Here is a 20330-nt window from a genome sequence, read left to right as displayed (position 1 = left end):
CATCCATTGTCCTACCTCCTCAGCACCAAGGTCCGAAATCACTGTGCTTAAAATCCAAATTACTGTGCCAACACCAATTGACTTAACCAGCTCAAGCAGTTGGCGCCTAGAACAGGCAATATTTTTTTTAAAAACCCCCTTTAAAAGGCGTATTTACCATTGCCAGCACTCGTTTCAGATGCATTTTATTTGACAGGGGGATTCCATACATTGAAAGAATTCAATCAGATTCAATAGGTACAGCAACTGGTGCCAGGGACTGGAACAAACCACCCTTTAGAACTCAACAAAAATGAAACTAACTCACAAAGGTTATTAATTTGCTGGCCAAATTGGCCTCGATTTCCTTTTGAGAGCCTGTTTGGATATTCCTCAAGGAAGAAGAGAATTATACACCAACCACAAAAAGAAAGGAGAAGACTGTTAAAAATTCAGCGAAAATGGAGAGCCTTATTTGATAAATTCTACAAAAATGTTTGATGCTGCTTTTGCTTCAGAGTAACATGGAGTACGGGTTCTCGATGTAGCCCTTGAATGCTTTCAACCACTCCGCGCCAATTGCGCCTACCATGAGCAAAATAAGATTCAGATTTGGCAATGCTGGATTTACAAGTTATGACAATAGAAGCTACATGAAGTATTATTCCATTAAAAAAAAATTATCTCAAAATGAATAAAAAAACGTTGCACGCACCATCAATCACACGGTGGTCACAGCTCAATGTTACTGACATGAAGGAACCAAACTCAAATTGATCAGGACCAGAACCAGGAATTACCCTCCTCTCAGCTGCGCGAACACCCAAAACAATATTCCAGCATTAGCATATATTACTACATTTGGTAAATACTGCAATAAAAATGCAAAATTTAGGAACGCCAAAAACCACCAGAGCCCCAGTATGGTTAGTTATATGTAGATGACATATTTAGCATAACAAAAAGAGTTTCTCCATCTTTCTAGAGAAATGAGCTCACGGCTTTTTTATTTTTTGGGGCAATCAATGATCTCATGCTTAGCTTGAAGTTTAAATGTTTAGAAAAAATTGATCTTCCAGGGTATTATGCCTCTGGAGAGGAATGTGATTAATAAACTGCATGGTATCAAGGGACTTAAGACTTGGTATAAAGAGGCTAGTCATCAAGAATAATTACCAGAGCCAACAGCCAAAATTCCTGACTGGGGAGGATTTATAATGGCACAGAATTGCTTGATCCCAAAAGGACCTCCCAAGTTTGATACAGTGAATGTGCCTCCCTGTAAAACAAGCTCATTAATTCACATAGTAGAACTAATATATATTTCATACACATTCATGACATATGTTTGGTGCTTACATCATACTCTTCTGGTTTCAGACTGTTATCTTTGGCCTTTTGAGCTAAATGCTTCACCTCTTCTGCAATTGTAGATAGTCCCTTTTTGTCTGCATCCTGCAAAATCACTAGCTTGTGTTAAATTGCACGAGCGCATGGGAATCTGTAAAAATAATGTCACACTATTTACCCTGATAACTGGAACAAACAATCCATTATCTGTTTGTACAGCAACATTAATATTCACATTGTGATACCTGCATTGAATAATGGGGAATTGTCAAGATAATTATCAATATCACTTGTTCTTGATTATTTTTGGGGAGAAAAACATCTCAAATATATATTAAAATCCAGATTCCAAAAACTTACTGGCGGATGAAATCATTCATCCAGGAACTGTTACACTGAGGAACTTTGCGCAGAGCCAAAGCAGCAGCCTGTTGTCAAGGTTAATATAAGGTCAAAATGTTATTGTGCATGAAAATTTTCAGAAAGAATACATTATTCATTTGAACCTTGAAAATCAGCATTCAAAGGAATTGATATGATTGGTTGTAAAATCAAATCAAAATTGCAAGTTTTATTTCAAACAGCACAAAAGTAGTGGTGCAATATGTTTGAGGCCTTTCTTGATATTATTACAAAGCTGTGCAAATAATTGCACAACAAATTTAGAAAGTTCAATTATCCATTTCACATCAAAAAAATTAAAAAAGAAGTTGATAGGCATGATCAGCAACAATACTTGGAGTTTTCCTTCAGATAGACAACACTGACTTGGGACATGTTCACATCAACTAAGTGAGATTATGAGACGACAAAAACATTTTTTCAAGGCCCCCCTTGCAGAAGATTTCAGTCCTACAAATTGATCTCCGATAAATTAAAAGAAGACACTCAAGAAGCCACAAATGGAAATCCTTGTAGATACAAAACCAATAATTGATGAGGGCTAAAGATTCATAAAAAGAACTTCTTGTGCTTAAGGGGAATATGAAATATGGCTGATTATGAAAAAACGAATGAATAAGCACCAACCAATTATCTGTCGTTTCTTGTCATGTCTACATCTCAACCAGCAGGGGCACGCCTTAATGGATTTATATGAGGTTGTACTTCATGACATTGCAAGTTCAATGAAATCCTACCATTACCACCAGCAAAGACCATGTTAATCTTGCCACTCTTATCTTCATATATTTGCATCAACTCGAAGTCCACCTCCTAAGAATTGCCTCCATGGCCAGTAAAATCACCTCACCTGATTCTCTATAACCATGTACTCAATAAGTGCTACTCCACATTCCCAACTTTGTTCTTGCTAATTTTGCAACAAAACACAAACATCCTAACCTACTACATTCATACAATGTGCAATATGGATTTACTAATTTAGACAACATTTCTTGTTACACTAGCATGCGCAAATCATGTGATATTATCAGGTCAGGTGTGACCCTCTATTATTCCTGCTCTAACTCTGCTGGAAGTATCCTGATCTATTACCCATGCATTTCTACAATCAATTTTTAACATTTCATTTCAAAACACATTTTATCCCATCCTTAGACCAAAACATTTTAAAATTTTGTTTTCTTCCAGACAAGATATGTCCAAAACAGGCTAAAACTTTGTAATGTCAACACTCAAAGATAATATAAGAAAATAATAAATCAAGAAATATTAGGGAAAGTGATCCCTGTCCTCATTCAAGCTACTCTTTTTCCAAACAAGATGATGTTGGATATGGAGAACATCTTTGATATAAATAAGTGTTGAATACACAACAATATAAAATACACTTTCAAGTTTATTATGATTTAGTAGTTTTCTATATACTAGCAGATACAATATAACTAGATATGTTGCTGTTTTCAAGAAATATGATAATGTACCTGTCAAAACCAATATTTGCAATCTTGGACCGTGCCCCCAATACAGGGCATACCATTTGCTAGGGTACTAAGACTTGGTACACCCTCCATATCGAGTGTCGATACTAAGGTATGTACCATACCAACACTAGGAATGGGGTGTACTGGTCGGGCATGAGTAGAGGGTCCAATACGAAGATTAGAAACCTTGGCCAAAATGCTAAATAATAGTTTTTACATAAGTATAGAGGAGACAATCATTTTCTTAGAAACATGCCACTGTAGGTGTACATTGTTTTGGCATCACATTCTATTCTAGCAGTCCAAAAATCTGAAACATATTTCATATCAGACAATTCAAAACTAGGTTGCCGTAGAGCCAAAGTAACACAGGCAATTAAAATGAACATCTTATTGAAATATTTAGGGTTTGGTTGTAAGTCCCACCAGCCATGTAAGTCTCTACTTTCTTGTGTGAAACACATTTGCCTCCCACTTTCAAAATCTCAAATAAAAAAGTTTCCAGGTCAGTTGTCATAAATTGATCAATACTTTTGTTACTATATCTGACCATAACTGACCATGTTTGACCATAACCACGTATAGTTAAACCATAGCAGACAATAACTAGTCAGGATCGAACAAAAGTTAAGCATGTTACTTTTACAACTTCTCAAAAATCAATCCTGTCATTGCCAAATACTATGAACTAAAGGCCTCACTTCCTTAACTCACCCCAGCCCTTTCCACTTTACACAACAAAGTGAACAATCAGTCGTGTTCTCTTTTGTTGCTTTAATGCTTGATGTTATAGAACAATCAAAAATATAGAAAACGGCAATTAATCCTATTTTTTAAGCACAAACCGACATAGATGTATCTTTCAACCATATGAACTATTTAGCAAGTACAAAATCAAATAGCCATCAGTGCTACAGTGTACAAGCAAGAACCTCATTACAGAAGAATCACCATAGGTAAGTTAAGCAAACCTTTATGACAAGGTCATTGACAGAAATTCGTTTTCCACCAGAGGCTTCTTGCAAAAAATTAAGTTGGCCACGCAGCCTGAGTATTATCAATTTACCATCAACATAGTTTTTAGTGGTCATCACTGGTTTCAAAGAAAAAAAACAAACAAAGAACTTTTGGAAAGACAGGTACTCACTCCATAAGTTTGTCAACACGAGTATCTACTGTTAAATAATAATGGGGAATAGTTTGCTTAGAGAGCAGCAAGCGAGAAGCAGTAACCTGAAAACAAGGATCATCATGTTTTAGCTAACATTTCATAATAGAATAATTCAAATAAGCACTGAGATTGGCAACGGAACCTACTTTTCTTATTTGAGAATTTGGAATGTCCACATAGGCTAAGGCTTGTGCTGCTCCTGCTTCCTCTATCTTGGAGACGCCCTTAGCAGTAGAGGCTTTATCGAGTAGAAATGCACGATCAAACAGAAAAGGGTCAAATGATTTGGAGGCTTGATTTTCTTATTCAATGACAAGCAGTTAGACAGGAGTTTGTACAATAAGATATTATCCAGCTTTTCATGAAAGAAAAGAAAGAGGAACTTTGAGTGCTTCCTATTGTAGATTAAAACTATAGAATTAACATTTAAAAAGTTTAACTAACGACTTATGCCATTAACCACCACTATAGTCAGAATAAAATTGTTCTAAAATATGTGCTAGTAACAGATCTCTGAGATGACCAAACAATGGATATGATCCACTACATGATCCACTCTCTGCATTCTTCCACTCATCTAGTGACTAATACATGCATGCTACAAACAAATGGTAAGTGAAAGTCATGCATTTCGAAGGTGATACATCAGTATCTTCAAATTTCAAAAGCAATGCAACAGTGTCTCATGATATCTTCAAGAAACCTGAGCCAAGTGTATCAGCATGCATGCTCAAATATGTTGTCACAAGCAGCAAAACAAATCATATTGTCATTAATTTTTCCTTATTTCTTTATTTGCTGCACGTATTGCACATGTCCAAGGAACTTCAATTGAAGATCCTTATATATCAGCACTTTCCTAGCCATTGGAAGTTAACCTCACATTCAAAAAGTTATCTTTCTTAGTGTCAAATTACAGACCTACATATTATCTCTATAAAATATAAAAGGATTAAATTAAAAAAAATAAAATAAAATTCTTGAATCAACTGCTACACAAAAGAAAAGGTTTAGATTTCTTTCTTCTGTAGAAAAAAGCATACCCAAATAATCTTCGATATCTGCTTTCACAATGCGCCCATCAGGACCAGTTCCTTTTATCCTTGAAAGAGGTACCTGGTTTGATAGAGAAACAAAGGTACCAAGAATTAAAGACTAAATGCTTCAGAAACAAGGTTCACAGTTCACACATAAAGAGCTCATAAATGATATGTCAGAACCAATCATCAAACTGTTTCGGCTGGTAATATCCTTACTCTAACATCAAGAACTACTTTAGTAATTAAAATGGCTTACCTTGTTATCTTCTGCTAACTTTCTTGCAAGAGGACTGGAGAAAATACGATCATCTGCGTAAGAAACTTCTTCAGTCTTTGAAACTTTTTGTTCAGGAGCCTTAATAGGCTCTTCCTTTACAGGTGATGTGGGCTCAGAAGGTGTCTTAACTTCAGCAGGAGCAGCAGCCGTTGAAACTTCATAATCTTTAAATTTTGCAATATCATCCTCTTCTTCCACAGTTATAGCAATCACCTATTAAAGGAATGTTTTATATAATAAGCCTAACTTTAATGAGAAATCACTTCTTACAAGGAAATCCTTTTGTACTCCGGATAATAATTTCATGAAGGATATCATCAAGCAACAAATTTCTATCCTTGAAGCCAGGAAAACAATTAATGTGGAATATAATTCAACCATCACATAATTAAATGGTTACTTGTTCATGATCTAGGTTGGACCCTTCCATTGAGACAAAGATTCACAATATTTGCCTTCTTTATGGAAGGCATACTTCTTGGGTTGCAAAAGGTCAAAATGTTGATAACATTGGCACAAGAGGGATGGCTGGGTAAGATCAAGGGTCAGCAGATTTGTAGGGGATTTTGTTTGCTTTCTTTCCCCTTGCTTCACTGAAATAAGAGGATTGGAGCCATAATAAGGAACATCACATCACTATAAGAAAGTGATGTAAGAGCGACATACAACCTTCATAAATGCTCCAATTACCAATGAGAAATAGTTCATTCCCTTTGAGTTTGCTAGCAAGTGCAGCCGTCCACTTCTACATATTAATTATCGACAAAAACTGATGAGAAGCTCCATCATAACTAAAGATGATTATTTCACCATCAGAATCCAGCAATTAGGAGAGATGCTACTGAACAACAAACAATAAGTATGGGCTTTCTTGCAAGGATTTTTCCATTTCTCTGACCAGCCTCAAGCTAAATGACTCACAATTTGCAGGGCAACTGTCACATTGTAATAGGGAGCTAAAAAATATGATTACCATTGTCAAAGCACAAGATTTTTACAAACGGTTCTGATACACCCTATGGCAATCTACCTTAAGTACATTGGTACAATACGCACCAAAGAACCAATAGATCGGAAAGGTAGATTATCCACCATTACTCTTCACGAGGGTCAATCCTCTTTCCAATTTGTTTTGTTCAACACTTGCTCCAATTTATAAGTTGCTATCCCCCAGTCAATCTTAACTATAATCAAGGAAAAGAGTCCCAGTGCTCATAAATGCTTTGAGTGTGAAACGAGTTTTGATTGACGAACATTATATTATTTAGGAGTACATTAATTTAGAAATTTTTTTCCAAGTAAAAGTTGCATGAATGGCTAGTAATATAAGTCTGGCTAATCCTTCGAAGCCATGATCTTTAAAATAAGTTTCTGTTATGTCCTTGTCCAAGATATGCTCTTTGGAGTCAATGAACAAATAGCACATCAGAATTATTTTCATATGAAAGTAATATTCTCCAAAATAGGAATTTAACTAGCAGAGTAATTCTTTTTGACCATAGATGAACATCTAGAGCACTTCTTAGGTCAGCCAAATAATAGGTATATTATAAATTGCTATAACAGCTTATGAGAATGACAGATGGACATTATAGTGCCCATAGGAACAAATGATAATAGAATAGAATGAGAGGCCTATTGTAGTAGTACAAATATGACAGCAGTGAGAACAATTTCCTTAGATAAGAACTGAGAATTTATTTTTGATTGAAAGATCTAAGAATTTATAAGGTGTGTAATATAGTCAGTAGCTATCAGAGAAATGATTTGGATCAAAAATGTATTTCGATTTTTAATATAGATACCTCGCCAACTTTAATTTCTTTGGCCCCATCCCCGCGTATTATCTTAGCAAGATAGCCTTCTTCCATGCATTCCATTTCCACGGTAGCTTTATCCTAATATAGATGAGATCAAATTCTTCAGTGATGCAAATAAACTTTAAGTATATAGTAAGTTATGTATTAAACAATTTAATATATTTAAACATTAGAACCTACAGTTTCAACTTCGCAGAGCACTTCACCAGGAGAAATTTTATCTCCTTCCTTCTTCAGCCACCTAGCAATGTTTCCCTATAGGCAGTACAAAAGAAGAACCACTAATTACAACATAAACACTTTGTGGAAGAAGTCTCAGTGATTGATGTCTGCAACAATTGTCCATACCTCAGTCATGGTTGGAGAAAGCGATGGCATCCCGATTTCTTGATGCGGAGGTAAATCTGAAACCATGTATTCCACAAAATTTTAGCAAGTTTTTGGGTGCATAACTACTTGTTATTTAAATTTTTTTATAAAAAATAGCATTTCTTGCACATGCCAAATAACACAAACAAAGAAAAGGAATATATAAGAACAAGAAGAAAATACATTTAAAAAAATTATGGACAATTTACATCTTATAAATATAACTAGGTTGCCCAGATGTTTGTACTTGGCAGGGGCACTAATGTAAGACATATATTGACACATGTACCAACAGTTGGAAAATTCTTTTAACAGTTTACTTACAATAAAAATCCACAGAATCTTACATATGAAATCCCCAAAATCCAATACTTTCTATTATTCTTATATTATTTGCAACCACCAGGCTATTATAAGAAAATTAAGACATATGCATGAAACTATCAATTACATATATGTTTTTGATTTAGGGTTTATGTGGATTTTATCTATTGGTGGATTGCTCATGTCCATAATACATGCTTCTTATATGGTCAAATTATCAACTTTTGGTATTTTGTAGGTATGTGAGCTATTTGTCCTTCATTACTTATTATTTTATAAAGCACACTGATGTCATATGTGATATGGAAGATGATCTTGCAAAAAAAGGCAAACAGCCAAAAGTGAATGAGGATTTTGAGTTATTCTTGTAATCTATGTTTGAAAACTAGTCAAGGTTAATTTTCTTTAGCTTTAAAAGGTAATTAGCATAGTTTGGTCTTCTTTTGATTCAAAGTTCAGATCAAAGCCATGGACAGATGATTTTGTTGGTCCATGAGCTAATGGTAGACTAATACTTTTATGTTATACAAGCATATGGCCACCTCCATTGCACTTGGAAGTAAAATAAATTTATTTAAACATACTTCTTAAGATATATTTTCTTATGTATATCTTATTTTTCTAAGGGATTTTTCCTAATCATTCAAATAAATTTACAAAATAGTGAAAGAAAAAAAAGGGCATCCCACTGCATGAGGCTCCCATAACTGCTACGTCTAGGAAGGGTCAAATATAAACAGCCTTACCCCCATGCGCGAAGAGGATGTCTCCATATTTCGAACATATGACACCCAGGTTATAATGGAGCAACCTTATCGTTGAGCCAAGACCCGCCCTCAAAAATTTACAAAATAGAGAACATATAAAACAAAATATCAGAACTTTTGAAATAAAGATTGGAGAGGAAGAATTACACATTGAAGGTTGGATTAAAATGGGATATCGAGATTGAGGGCATAAGGTTGTTAGAGAGGAAAGTAGCGATGGAAAGGGGTTAAGTTTGTTAGGTTAATTTTCTTTAGCTTTAAAATGTATTTACCTTAACTCGGTCTGCATATGATGAAAAATGTTTTAAATCAAAGCCAACTAGTGGACCACGAGAAGATGATTTTGTTGGTCTACAAACTATTGGTAGACTTATACTTTTAAAGTTATACTAGAATTCACATTGTGAAGATTGCCCACTAAAATAAGGGACACTTATCAGTTGCAAGTGATCAAGCTTGGCCTCCCTAATTTGGGAAGAGTTACTAGCCAAATAAGAATAGGAGGGATGTATACAGGCATCTTGTGGTAGTGTAAGACCGTCTAGGCTTCAAATTGGTGGCCGAAAACCCCTTAACAACCCCCTTAAAATAATAATAACAACAATAATAATAAAAACAACAACAACAACAACAATAAAACAACAACAACAACAATAACAATAAAACAACAACAACAACATAATTATTACAACTTCTCGTTCTTGTTCTTTTTTGGTAAAGTTCACTTAAAGCCCTATTCCTATTAAGATTCTTTTGATCAAAAAGTTTTAGAATGAGAAAATCCGTAAAAAGTACAAAAATGTTTTTCAACTCCTTAGATTCTTTAACTCCTACTAGAATTCTTTAATTTGTTCTAAGAAATTGCACTTAAAACTATGGAGATGAGACATGTTAGCTTTGAAACAAGATTGATGCAGGACAGAAAAGAAGAAGAAGAAGGAAGAGAAGAGAAAAAGAAGGATGAGAACCAGGGAGAAGCAAAGGGAGAGAAAAAGGGGATATCTCAATATTCTGTAATCTCAATAACTTAATCTGTATTCTCAATTAACATGGTAATGGATTTATATAGACAACTCAAAACCCTAATAAGAGTCCGCATAAAAATAAAAAATACTAGAGTCCGCATGAAATTCTAATTCTCAAATTCACAAAACTCTAGTTCCAAATAAAAATAAAATTCTCTAAATTTCCAAATAAAAATAAAAAAATTCTAATATCTATGTTTTTGCCTAACAAAAGTGCACCTAATTTTCTTATCAATGGATGGTCATTTGTCAAATGTTCATTTTCAGATTGCATCCTGGTTAAAATCAAATAACATCAGAATTCAGAACCATTCTCAGTTTTCCCTGAGTTAACTATGGTACTGTTTCGGCGGAAGAATACCAACATTAAGTCAATTTCGGGTCAGTTTGGGTTTATGGTTTAGTTGGCCTGGGACTTTGTTGGTTGGGTTGAGCTTTGGCTGGCCCAACCCTGACAAAACCTATCTCTGTTGCACAGGCCTTGGTTGTAATGCTAATATCAGGAACCCAATACCTGGTAAGCTTCATATGTTAGCCCAAACCAATAGAAATAGAAATTACCTAAATGCATGCATGCATCCATCCATCCATCCATCAGAGTAGTTGTTTTTATCAGTATATTTTTTTACTCAATTTGTTGGGAGCATGGTCTATCGTACCGCCCGGTACAGAGCGTACTGTACCATACCAAGAAAAACCGATATAAAACTTAACTTCAAGTCGGTACAAGCTCCGTACCGAGATGTACCGATCCGTATCAAAGTGTGCACCAATCCGTACCAAGGCGTAAACCCGTATCGAGGCATACCGAGATAAAAATTGAAAAAAAATAATTAGAGAACTATTTCGGCACAGAGATGTATCATACCATACCGAACCAATAAGGTACCGATCCGGTACCCGGTACCGAGATTGCAGACCTTGGTTGGGGTCTCTATCCTTACTAAAAACACAGATTGAATTGCTCATCCACATGGTACTCCATTTACAATACACAGAATGCTAATAGATTATCGTCACAACATAAGGGTGCATAACTCTAGTCAACTGATATTTCTGTCCATTATCCGGCATCATTGCATATAAAAGCAATATGCATCACTATATTATATATTAATAGAAGTGATAAAAGATCGTACCACATTGCAGTTTTAAACTCAAAACGGGCCATCCTAGATAACTTTGTTTCTATCTTAGATGATCAAGAACTTATTCTTTTTTCATTTTTGTGACTTATGAGCCCACTACATGTTGGACATGGTCATAACAAAAAATCATTATTAGACGTTGAACTAAAGATTGGAAATCAAGATAACCCATAGCCTATAACATTCTTGTAGTACTGTCAACATGTTTATGACACCTGCAATAAAATTTGTTGCTAATGTGTCGAACATAGTTGTTTCCTATGGCTTATCATCATGAAATTCTGACTTGTTTGTGTTTTAAAAGAGAAAATATAAAAACATAGTTGTGTGATGTTAGTTCTTAGAACATTTACTTGAAGCTATAGAATGCAACTGTTAAAAATCTTGCATAGAAACTAGAATAAGTACTTAGGCTAATCAATGTTTCAAAATATTGAATAACATAGTATATATTAGTGTGAAAATTGCAAAACATTTTATGGAGTAGTGAATCTTTCCATGACACAATAACTGTGTTTTCCTGACCCTTAAACAACAAAAGCACAATACATGACACTTTAATTTTTTTTAGAAAATAAGAAATCATAAAGATCCTACCAAAGCTTATCAAGCTCTCAATGCTATTTGTAATTTAAACTAACTGATTTCCCTCGGTCAAGTAATTCTTTTTAAAAAAAACTAGCACAATAAAAAATAGTTAAGTGTTCAAAAATTACTTGAAAAAGGCTAATTGAAAGAGTTCCCTACAAATCATTTTTAACTCATAGATTTCATATTAGTTAATATAAAACTTCTGGATATGACATTCATATAGTTGGAAAAAGGCTAGATAGTTATGGTTATGGTTATATAGCATTCCTAGCATGCATACCTTTTCCTTAACTAATCATTTAAAGCTATTGTTAAGATCCTCTAGATTGTATCTTAAACATGTAGGTGGAATACCAGCAATCTTTTGGGTGCCTAGGATATCACCCAATCTCCCAATCTCATAACACAGATCTTTAGATCCAAAAGCTCAAGCATAAGACAAACTGGTACTAGAAAAGCAATTTCTAATTAGAATGTGAAATTGAAGATTTAAGAGGAGGAAATGGTGGAAACAGTAAAAAATAAAACATACCTGAGTTGCTTGAGTAACATCTCCTTGGAGCTGCCTGCATACTAAGGAATGGCAAAGCTATTTTAGCAATCTTTGATGGTGTTAACAATAGGCAGTTTTATGGCATAAAAAGAACTTTACTAACCATGACAAAGTGCTGTTGAACCTCATGCCAGCCACTTGAATAGTCATTTTAGTTGTTTTTCTAGAAATGCTGGTCTTGACTAGCCCTAGAGAAGGTATCTAAAAAAATTCAATAATAATGCTTAGGATCAGGTCAAGCCACTCAAGAGAAACTAGAAAACAACACTTTTGCCAACAGCCACCACCTTGATAACATCAAAATCTTTTATGCTGCTTCTGCCTTCAAAGCTCTTGGTTTTAAATGGAATGCCTCCAACAAAAATATTCGAATCTCCATCCCTCTTTCCATGCAAACCACACCGATGGCTCCTTGATATATCTGAAAATGACCAAAACCTGAAACATTAAATTAATTGACAAGCAGTCAATTTTAAAGGAAAGGTTTAAAAAAATGTATCAATTGATATTTTCAATTTGCTGTTACATCATTAAAGCACAACATTAGCATATGGTAAAGTCAAAATTGCAATAAAGTTGAAAAAAGTTACCTGAAAGCTTCATATTTAATTCAAGATAACCATTATTTCTACATAGTGAAGATTTTGTCCACTTTTTGCGGACAATTTTTTTGCACTTGCTTACATCTTAACTTGACCTAAAAAGCAAGGATAGCATAATTTAGGATGTAGGGGAGGTTAGAGTTTGTACAGATATGAGGGATTCTTTTCCAGATCAGTAGAGTCAATTTGATCAGAATCTTAGAGATGAGAGAAGGACAGGGGATGATCAATTTTTTGGAAGACTGATATGAATGGCTTGAAAAGAGTTCTAAAGAAGAGTATATATCAGATCTGTTACCAATCTGGTCAGAAAAAATAGCTAAAGAACAAAGAGAAAGCTCAGAAGATCAGTCCAATTTTCAGAGTTCACCTAATTTAAATTTGGGTTTACATTATAAGCATAAGAGGGCAAGCTGAAGGAGAAGGGAAGAGATCTCAAACACATTTCATTCTTCCAGTTTTGTAGAGCTAACATTTTAATAGCAGTTGGCTTTCCTTCATATATAAGAGGGCTAATCAAACAAAATCTAGAGTCTTGTGTCATTTTATGATTCTTATCTCAGTTTGTTAAAATAATAATAATAATAAGTGGAGCATCTTATCCTGATTTTGTACAAAATGTATGTCGTACAACAAAAAAGTCGTACAAAATATATGTTCCCTTATGAACCATCATTTACAACCTTCTACTGTACATCTATGTTGACGTACAAAATGTGCTGCCTTCTCAGAGTCAAGTGAAACCATAGGTATTCTATAATCTTACACCTAAATAATCTAAAAACAGTTTCATCTTTGCAAACAATAGAATAAATGATTTACAGTGGTGATCAGATTATTTATGATCAAAGTGCCTCTTATTCAATAAGATTCTGATGGTGTAATGATAGAATTTAGAAACCTTAGTGGGTTATATGGCGACTTGTTGGAAAGCACCATTTTTATTTGGCTTTTCCTGCAAGCAAGCAATAACCAAAAACTAGTTACCTGTTTTTGCTGTCCCAGAAAGCACCCCGGTTACCTAAGAACCTAACTCTTCTACTATCTGTCCATTTTGTAGTTCAATAGCACTACACACTATAAAAATTGATTGAGCAAGACACCTATCACTGCAAGATGAATCAAAATCAAAATAAAAGGGAATTATAGATGGTAGTGTCCATACCATCTCTTTTACCAACAAAAGGGCCAGCATCTTTTGAAAAATAACGAGCAAGAACAGCAGGCTCATTTTGTAGAGCATTCTGAGCATTCCTTAACTGCAAGATCAAGAAAAGAGAAACATAAGCACCAGGCATTGAAAATGAAGACTGTTTAACGAATCACCAGAAAACTTCCAAATATGCTCAGCTTGCAGAAATAAAATCAAAGTCCATGGTAAAAAAAACATCAGGTGACTATCATATGAATGTTGCAGTCCTTCTAATGGGGCATTCCATATCATAGAGAAACACTCTTTATTTATGGAACCATTTACACAAAGACATGAGATATCGGAAATAAGCTTCCAACAAAATGGGATAGCAATCACAGAAGCTAATAACAGCACCATACTCATCATCCTCAAAGACGTTTTCCTTCAGAATTTAAAATCCAAAAGCTCCATAGAATAAGTCAAACCTCTAAGAAATGATGCTAAATTCCTCACCAAGTAACAACTTTAAGGGAAAAACAGGCCAGCCATTGACCCAATAAGCCCAGTCGGCATGCAGCAAAACCAATCTTTTCAGTCTAACCTATATGGAGATTGGAGAGGGAGCATGATGGTACTCAATATAGAGAACCAAGATGATCTCTAGGGCTCAGATTATAACCCAAAGAGACAATTTGAAACGCAGCCCGCCAAGAGTGAAAACATTGAAATCCATCGGTAAGAGTCTCAGCACGAACACAAGACTTTGAAAAGATTTCACATTCGTAATGCTCAAACATCCTTCATATCCAATCATTTCTAAACCATCCTTCTAATCCGTAGCAGAAAAAAGAACACATGAGCACAAAAATGGATGACAACCAAAACAGGCAGAATTTTACTCAAAAACGATGAAAAATGAAAAAAAAAAATTCAACAAACTGACACCCAAAGCAGCCCAACCGGATCAAGAAAGAGACCTTGCGAGAGTGGCGGAGCATCTTCGAAGCAATCGTCATGATTTGATCCGATCTGATCGCCTCCGCCACGCCGATCTACACCGTCCCAAAATCCAATCAGACCATCCAATCAATCCACCAGAAGCGAGAGAAGAGCGAGAGAGAGGGAGATCTGACCCAAAGAACCCAGTAAGGCAAGAACTCTGGAGGCAGACAGCGGAGAAGAGGAGAAGGGAAGGTGGGGATCGTGGAAGGGAAGGGACGGACGGAAAGATGAAAGAGGGTTTGGGAAGGTGGGAAGCGGACCTGATTTATTCTTAGGAAGGAAAAGAATAGAGAGGCGGAACGCAGCTTGGTTAGCAGCCGAGCCTAGCTGAGGTAGGTAACTTAAGACTGGTACAATGCCCCCAAAGAAATCTGATGCTGCCTCGATTTCTTGCATGATTAGTTTCAGAAAAATAAATAATGTACTTAATATATGACATTTATCTCATCAATAAATAAAATGGATCATTTTATAGCATGAGTCCCAAATTATGGTTAATGTATCATAATCCTTTCATTAGCATCTTATTCACTTCATCAAATAAAAAGTACAATAGTTCATTGAATAAGAGAAGTATTTTTTTAAAATAGATAAACAAATAAAAATATTAAGCTTATAAAAAATATTTAAATTTTGTATCTTATGAACACATGTGACATATTAACTATCTCTCGAAAGTTGTTCGAATCCATCTTATTAATGTCTATAGAATGTTTTGAATTTTTGGGTCATGGATTGGGTTTCTAGAGGTGTTTGTATCTAGTCACCTAGCTTATCCACGCGAGAAGATGCATAGCAATTGGACTTTGGGAATTTGGATTGGTGTTGGACCTTTGAAATGGATTCTAGCAACCTCTAAAGCATTAGAAACGTGAGTTCCCAAATAATGATTTGATTAGGGTCAAAATAATTAGGCATCAAAGGTATAAGATGGTGGTCATTACCACCTCTAAGTCATTAATACTAAGAAGGGCTACTACTAGCTACCGACTTATTTTGATAGTGTTATACCAAGATATATTGTTTCGGTATCAGGCTCTATACTGATATCATACCATCACTATGACGATACAGAACAGTATAGAGCTCGTTCGGCATGCCGAATGTTGGTACGTCCTCTATATCATACATCGGTGTCAAACCATTATGGTATGGTATGTCCCATACTTTCTAGTTTGGTACGCGGTGGACTTTGTGTTGTACTATTTTACTCTACAAATAATAGGCTGGCATAGCTCCCTTTCGCACACTTACTTTAAAAAAAAGAGTATGTACACAAGACCTCCTTTTGTTAGATGGCGTGGCAATTCTAGCAAAAAAACCAAGGGCCATCTAGGGGAATGAAGCATTAATATAAACTACCACTTTTTCCTAATATTACTGGAAGTGGGTGCAATAATTTGAATTACTGAGTGGAAATTTTTTCATTAGAAAAGATAACACTTCAATTTTTTATTGGACCATCTGTAACTCGGAGCATTTTAATTCAATAATGATATACTTTAGCCAGTAAACCCTGTAAATGACATTTAAGTTTGTGTTAACCAGTTCTACAGACAAATAAGCCCATCATCTTCAAGGTTCTAATCACCGTTCTACAAGCCAATAGAGGGTTGATGTTAAGCCTTCCAGCAGCACGCCAGTGAATCCTGTATGCAATCAATAAAACTATAACTAAAGATTGAATTGGAAATTTCACATTGTCATCATTAATAGAATAAAACTCAAGAGAGTGTTCTTATTACATAGGAGAAGATGGTGAACCATGTATGATCCAATTGGAAGAGAAAGAAAATTTTTTTCAACCCGCTCAACTCGAATTAGTCAAAAAATAATTAAAAGAAGATGAAAAAATTGCAAAAGTAGGATTTAAGTTTTATTTTCTTTCATTGATACTCCACACCTTATAGACTGAGGTATATAGCCCCGATTTATAAGATTAGTAAGGTCTTTCTTTTATAACTCGCGTTGGATTCCTCTCCTAGTTCAAATAGGATTAGATCTCAAAAAATAAGTATGATTAATAGAAATAATTAAAAAAATAAAATTCTATAGGAGGTAGATCTCGATTGCTATATTAATCTTGCCTTCTGTTGCTTTATCAATTTTTTTGCAGATTGAAAGATAACATTCGGTCAAAATCTTTTCCAAAAAAGAAAGTTTCAATTCGAGCAGTCCATTTTAGAGCCCAAGTGATAGAATTTTAATCCAATTTAACCTCTTAGGGGTAGGCCCAAAGCTGGATTTTTTTTTTTTTTAAAAAAAAGTATCTCAATCGGACATCATGTAACCAAATTATGACCTTTTGAAATTTGATATACAGTTCAGCTTTCCAATATGGCAGATCTTGCTCCTGGATCTTATCTAGCCTGCTCGTAGCAGTGAAAGTGAACCATATCGAGTACGAGGATCATCCTAAATTAATGTATACCGAGAATGTATATGGTGGTTGGTTGTTTGATTAAATTGCCGGTCATCAATAATGTTTAGGCTTTGCCCTTTTTTTTTTCCTTTTAACTTTGAAGCTGGCAAGGCAAAATACTAATAATTTTAGCATCATATACCATTATCTTATAAGAAATTATATCCTGCACCATATGCACCAGCGTGAGCTTCATTTATGAGCTTGTCTTAGGAAAGAGATGTGATGATTGGCGTGGTGCATATGGTGTATGGTATATTTTCTCTTATTTCACCCATTCCGGTCCGCTTTTTGGACAAGTATGGGATCTCGCCCGGCTCATAGTGCTACAGCTAATTACAAAGATAAGCAGTTCAACCTCTTTGCCTCTCCGGCTACTATTTCCTCTTATCCATTCTTTCAACTATTTTTGATTCAGGGGAAGAAAAATATACCACAAGGCAAGCATTATAAGAAAGCCCAATGGCTCCGTTTGGCAGCTCTTTAATTGACAACAGAAGCAAAATAGAAAAGGCCTCACTCCTCATCAAGCTTTTTTTTTCGATACAATAGCATCTCATACCACACGTGCATGAGTACAACCAACAAAATTAAAAAAGAAAAACTGACGGAGAGAAGAAGGAACAGCTGCTTGGTTCTCCTAAAGAAAATTTTGCTCATATAAGATAGATCACCTTACCAGATCTTATTGTTAGATCTTCATCTCTGAACCTTCCATTGCACTACCACCATTGATAAAACCAACCACTTTTCACCCTGTTAAATTGGAAAAGCCACTAAACCTGTTCATATGGTTCTTCCATGCAGTCCTGAAAAATATTTATAGATCAAGGAAGTAATGAAGGAGGAAAAAGTACTTAATCTCAACTTGGATCAAACAATTACTGCATTCATTCCCATGTAGTAAAACTGAGATTTTTGGAGAAGCAATTTGATCTTGTCCAGAAGAAAATTAAAAGCAAAAGAAACAGGATAGCTCTTTGCTGTTTTTTTTTTTCTTCTCTCTCTGAAAAAAGGATCCATAGATAAACTTATAATGAAATAAACAATCTGATCAATAAACTTTGGGTGCCTAAACAGCAGCAAGATATTCAAAGAAAATTGTTTTGCTTCATTACATAGGTGCCTCCTATTTGTCAGAAAACTCATCACCCCTCTCTTTTTAAGATATTCCAAAGGATGTCATAACTTGCACCTTCCAGCATCCTAAATTCAACTGTAGGCAGAGGGGCACTTCCTGCTCACCCAATGATGGAAGTGGAGATGGTAGGTGCAGATTATCTGGGTGGATATTAACACAAAGCTGTCTTGCCACTTGGAAAGAAAATGCTTAGAACAAATTCCAAATGATCAAATTTATTTAAAAAAAATATATGGCTTTAAGTTTATCCCAGAGTGAGTTCGAGAGTGCGTGCGTGCGTGCTCACGTGTGAAAGAGAGAGAGAGAAATTTATCATCTTTAAGGCATTTGGACCTACCCTACTATTACTATCGCATTCTTTTTTATCTCCTTTCAGGCTATCCACTGTTGGTGGCACATCCACATGATCGCTAGATCCAACATAGCAACTTGTTACCGCGATAAGTTGTTGGAAGTCTCCTTCCTTTGGATAGTTTATAATGTCGAGAGAGGGTTTTGTTTTATATTGCTTGTGTAGAATTTTTTAGATAGCTTTATAAGCATTCATATCTTACACATATATGTTCAAGTAAGATTTTTGATGGAAATTTGTGGAAAAAAGTCAATATAATATTAAAATTCAAATTAGCTATAAATTTATTTATTTATTTATTTTTATTACACTAATGTAGTTTTTTTTTGTACAACATAAACAGCGAAAGGTAGTTTTTATCGGTTTTGTACAAAAATAACTGCATGAGCAGTTATATTTTAAACAGACACTGTTCCAATAGCTGTGTTGGTTCAAGATTTAGTTCCGGATTATAAATAGCCAATGTCATTCACAGATTTCCAAGAACTTCTTCTTCTTCTAAACTTTTCATTTAGTCGTTCTGGAGAATCCTAGTTTTGTTGGCTAGGATTCTATCTCGGTTTTGTTGTATCCTGAAGCGAATTTGCTGGGTCACCAACAACAACATAGTGGAGAAAAAATTTGCTTAAGGACAATATTAATTTATGCTTCAAGATCGGTTTCAAATACTATAGTTTCAACATAAGTAACTACACAATAAAATCTGGAATAACCTTTGCAAAAAAAATGGCCTGTTATTGTTACTTAAAACATATTTAGCCCATGACAACTATAGCCACAAATAGTGTTACAAAAAACATGGAAAATTCTTCACCATTTCCTCATCTGTGTCTTGTCAACATGAATCAATACTTCAATCGTTTTGGTTAGCATGGAATTCTCCTCCACTTCAGCTTTTTTTGGGCATCGAAAACTTCAATTTAGCTTAGTTGGTTTCGGAAACCTCCTTATCTGTCAATAGTAGTTGGAAAGATTCATTGCCCAAAATATGGTCCACACTTGTAATAGGAGAGCACTCATCTTGGGATGGGCTTACTATTTAAATATTTTTAGCAATTTTCCGCTCGGTACTTGGCTACCCAATATATACCATGGGCACGATAATTGGTACACCAAAGTTGTATCTTTCTCGATTCTTTTATATTAGGGAAATGCCCTATTAATGCTCTATCGCCCGCACCGAATATGAACCAAACTATCTCAAGATCTTCTGAACCCAGCTCATGTATTGCTCTAATGGGCGAACAACCCAACCCTTGGAACATGCTAAAGCCCCAAGTGACGAAGAGCCATTCGAGGTGTCAAATCAACTTGGAACATATCCTTCTTGTTTGGGTGAATGCTAGTGTAAAATATTTGCATGGTCTTATGTTCAT

At 35.1% G+C, this 20330-nt stretch overlaps 1 protein-coding gene across 4 annotated transcripts; it reads right to left on the bottom strand.

The window, feature by feature from the left end:
- Window positions 1–183: 183 nt before the first annotated feature.
- On the bottom strand, window positions 184–15402 carry LOC103715793 (dihydrolipoyllysine-residue acetyltransferase component 2 of pyruvate dehydrogenase complex, mitochondrial-like). 4 transcript variants are annotated; one of them, XM_089925844.1, is made up of 20 exons: window positions 15171–15402; window positions 15015–15089; window positions 14068–14161; window positions 12588–12721; window positions 12404–12501; window positions 12280–12320; window positions 7872–7927; window positions 7704–7778; window positions 7509–7601; window positions 5683–5916; window positions 5430–5502; window positions 4533–4624; window positions 4363–4448; window positions 4187–4262; window positions 1690–1757; window positions 1508–1574; window positions 1339–1434; window positions 1156–1258; window positions 695–790; window positions 184–564 (listed from the first exon to the last, which is right to left on the bottom strand). In XM_089925844.1, the coding sequence occupies exons 2-20, from the start codon at window positions 15051–15053 to the stop codon at window positions 494–496; spliced, it is 1692 nt and encodes a 563-aa protein (XP_089781970.1). In that variant the 5' UTR covers window positions 15054–15089; window positions 15171–15402; the 3' UTR covers window positions 184–493. The 4 variants fall into 4 exon arrangements, with proteins under 4 accessions (XP_089781970.1, XP_089781971.1, XP_088561787.2 ...); XM_089925845.1 differs by having other exon boundaries at window positions 15300–15402; XM_088705661.2 differs by having other exon boundaries at window positions 15015–15196.
- Between the last annotated feature and the right edge of the window lie 4928 nt (window positions 15403–20330).

The sequence above is a fragment of the Phoenix dactylifera genome, chromosome 10 (genome assembly GCF_051530095.1).
Source record: "Phoenix dactylifera cultivar Ajwa chromosome 10, Ajwa_hap1_PhDact_Kaust_v1.1, whole genome shotgun sequence".
NCBI classification, from domain to species: Eukaryota; Viridiplantae; Streptophyta; class Magnoliopsida; order Arecales; family Arecaceae; genus Phoenix; species Phoenix dactylifera.
The sequence above is the reverse complement of the archived record's forward strand: the minus strand, read 5'-3'. Positions and strand labels throughout refer to the sequence as shown.

Bases quoted from the DNA above. Each gene is read 5' to 3' on its own strand.
- LOC103715793 (XM_089925844.1), bottom strand. From the start codon at position 15,053: ATGACGATTGCTTCGAAGATGCTCCGCCACTCTCGCAAG. The intron at 12,722-14,067 runs GTATGGACACTA...GGTCATTTTCAG, and splicing joins TTTTGTTGGTAAAAGAGATG to ATATATCAAGGAGCCATCGG. The intron at 5,917-7,508 runs GTATCTATATTA...TTCCTTTAATAG, and splicing joins AAGAAATTAAAGTTGGCGAG to GTGATTGCTATAACTGTGGA.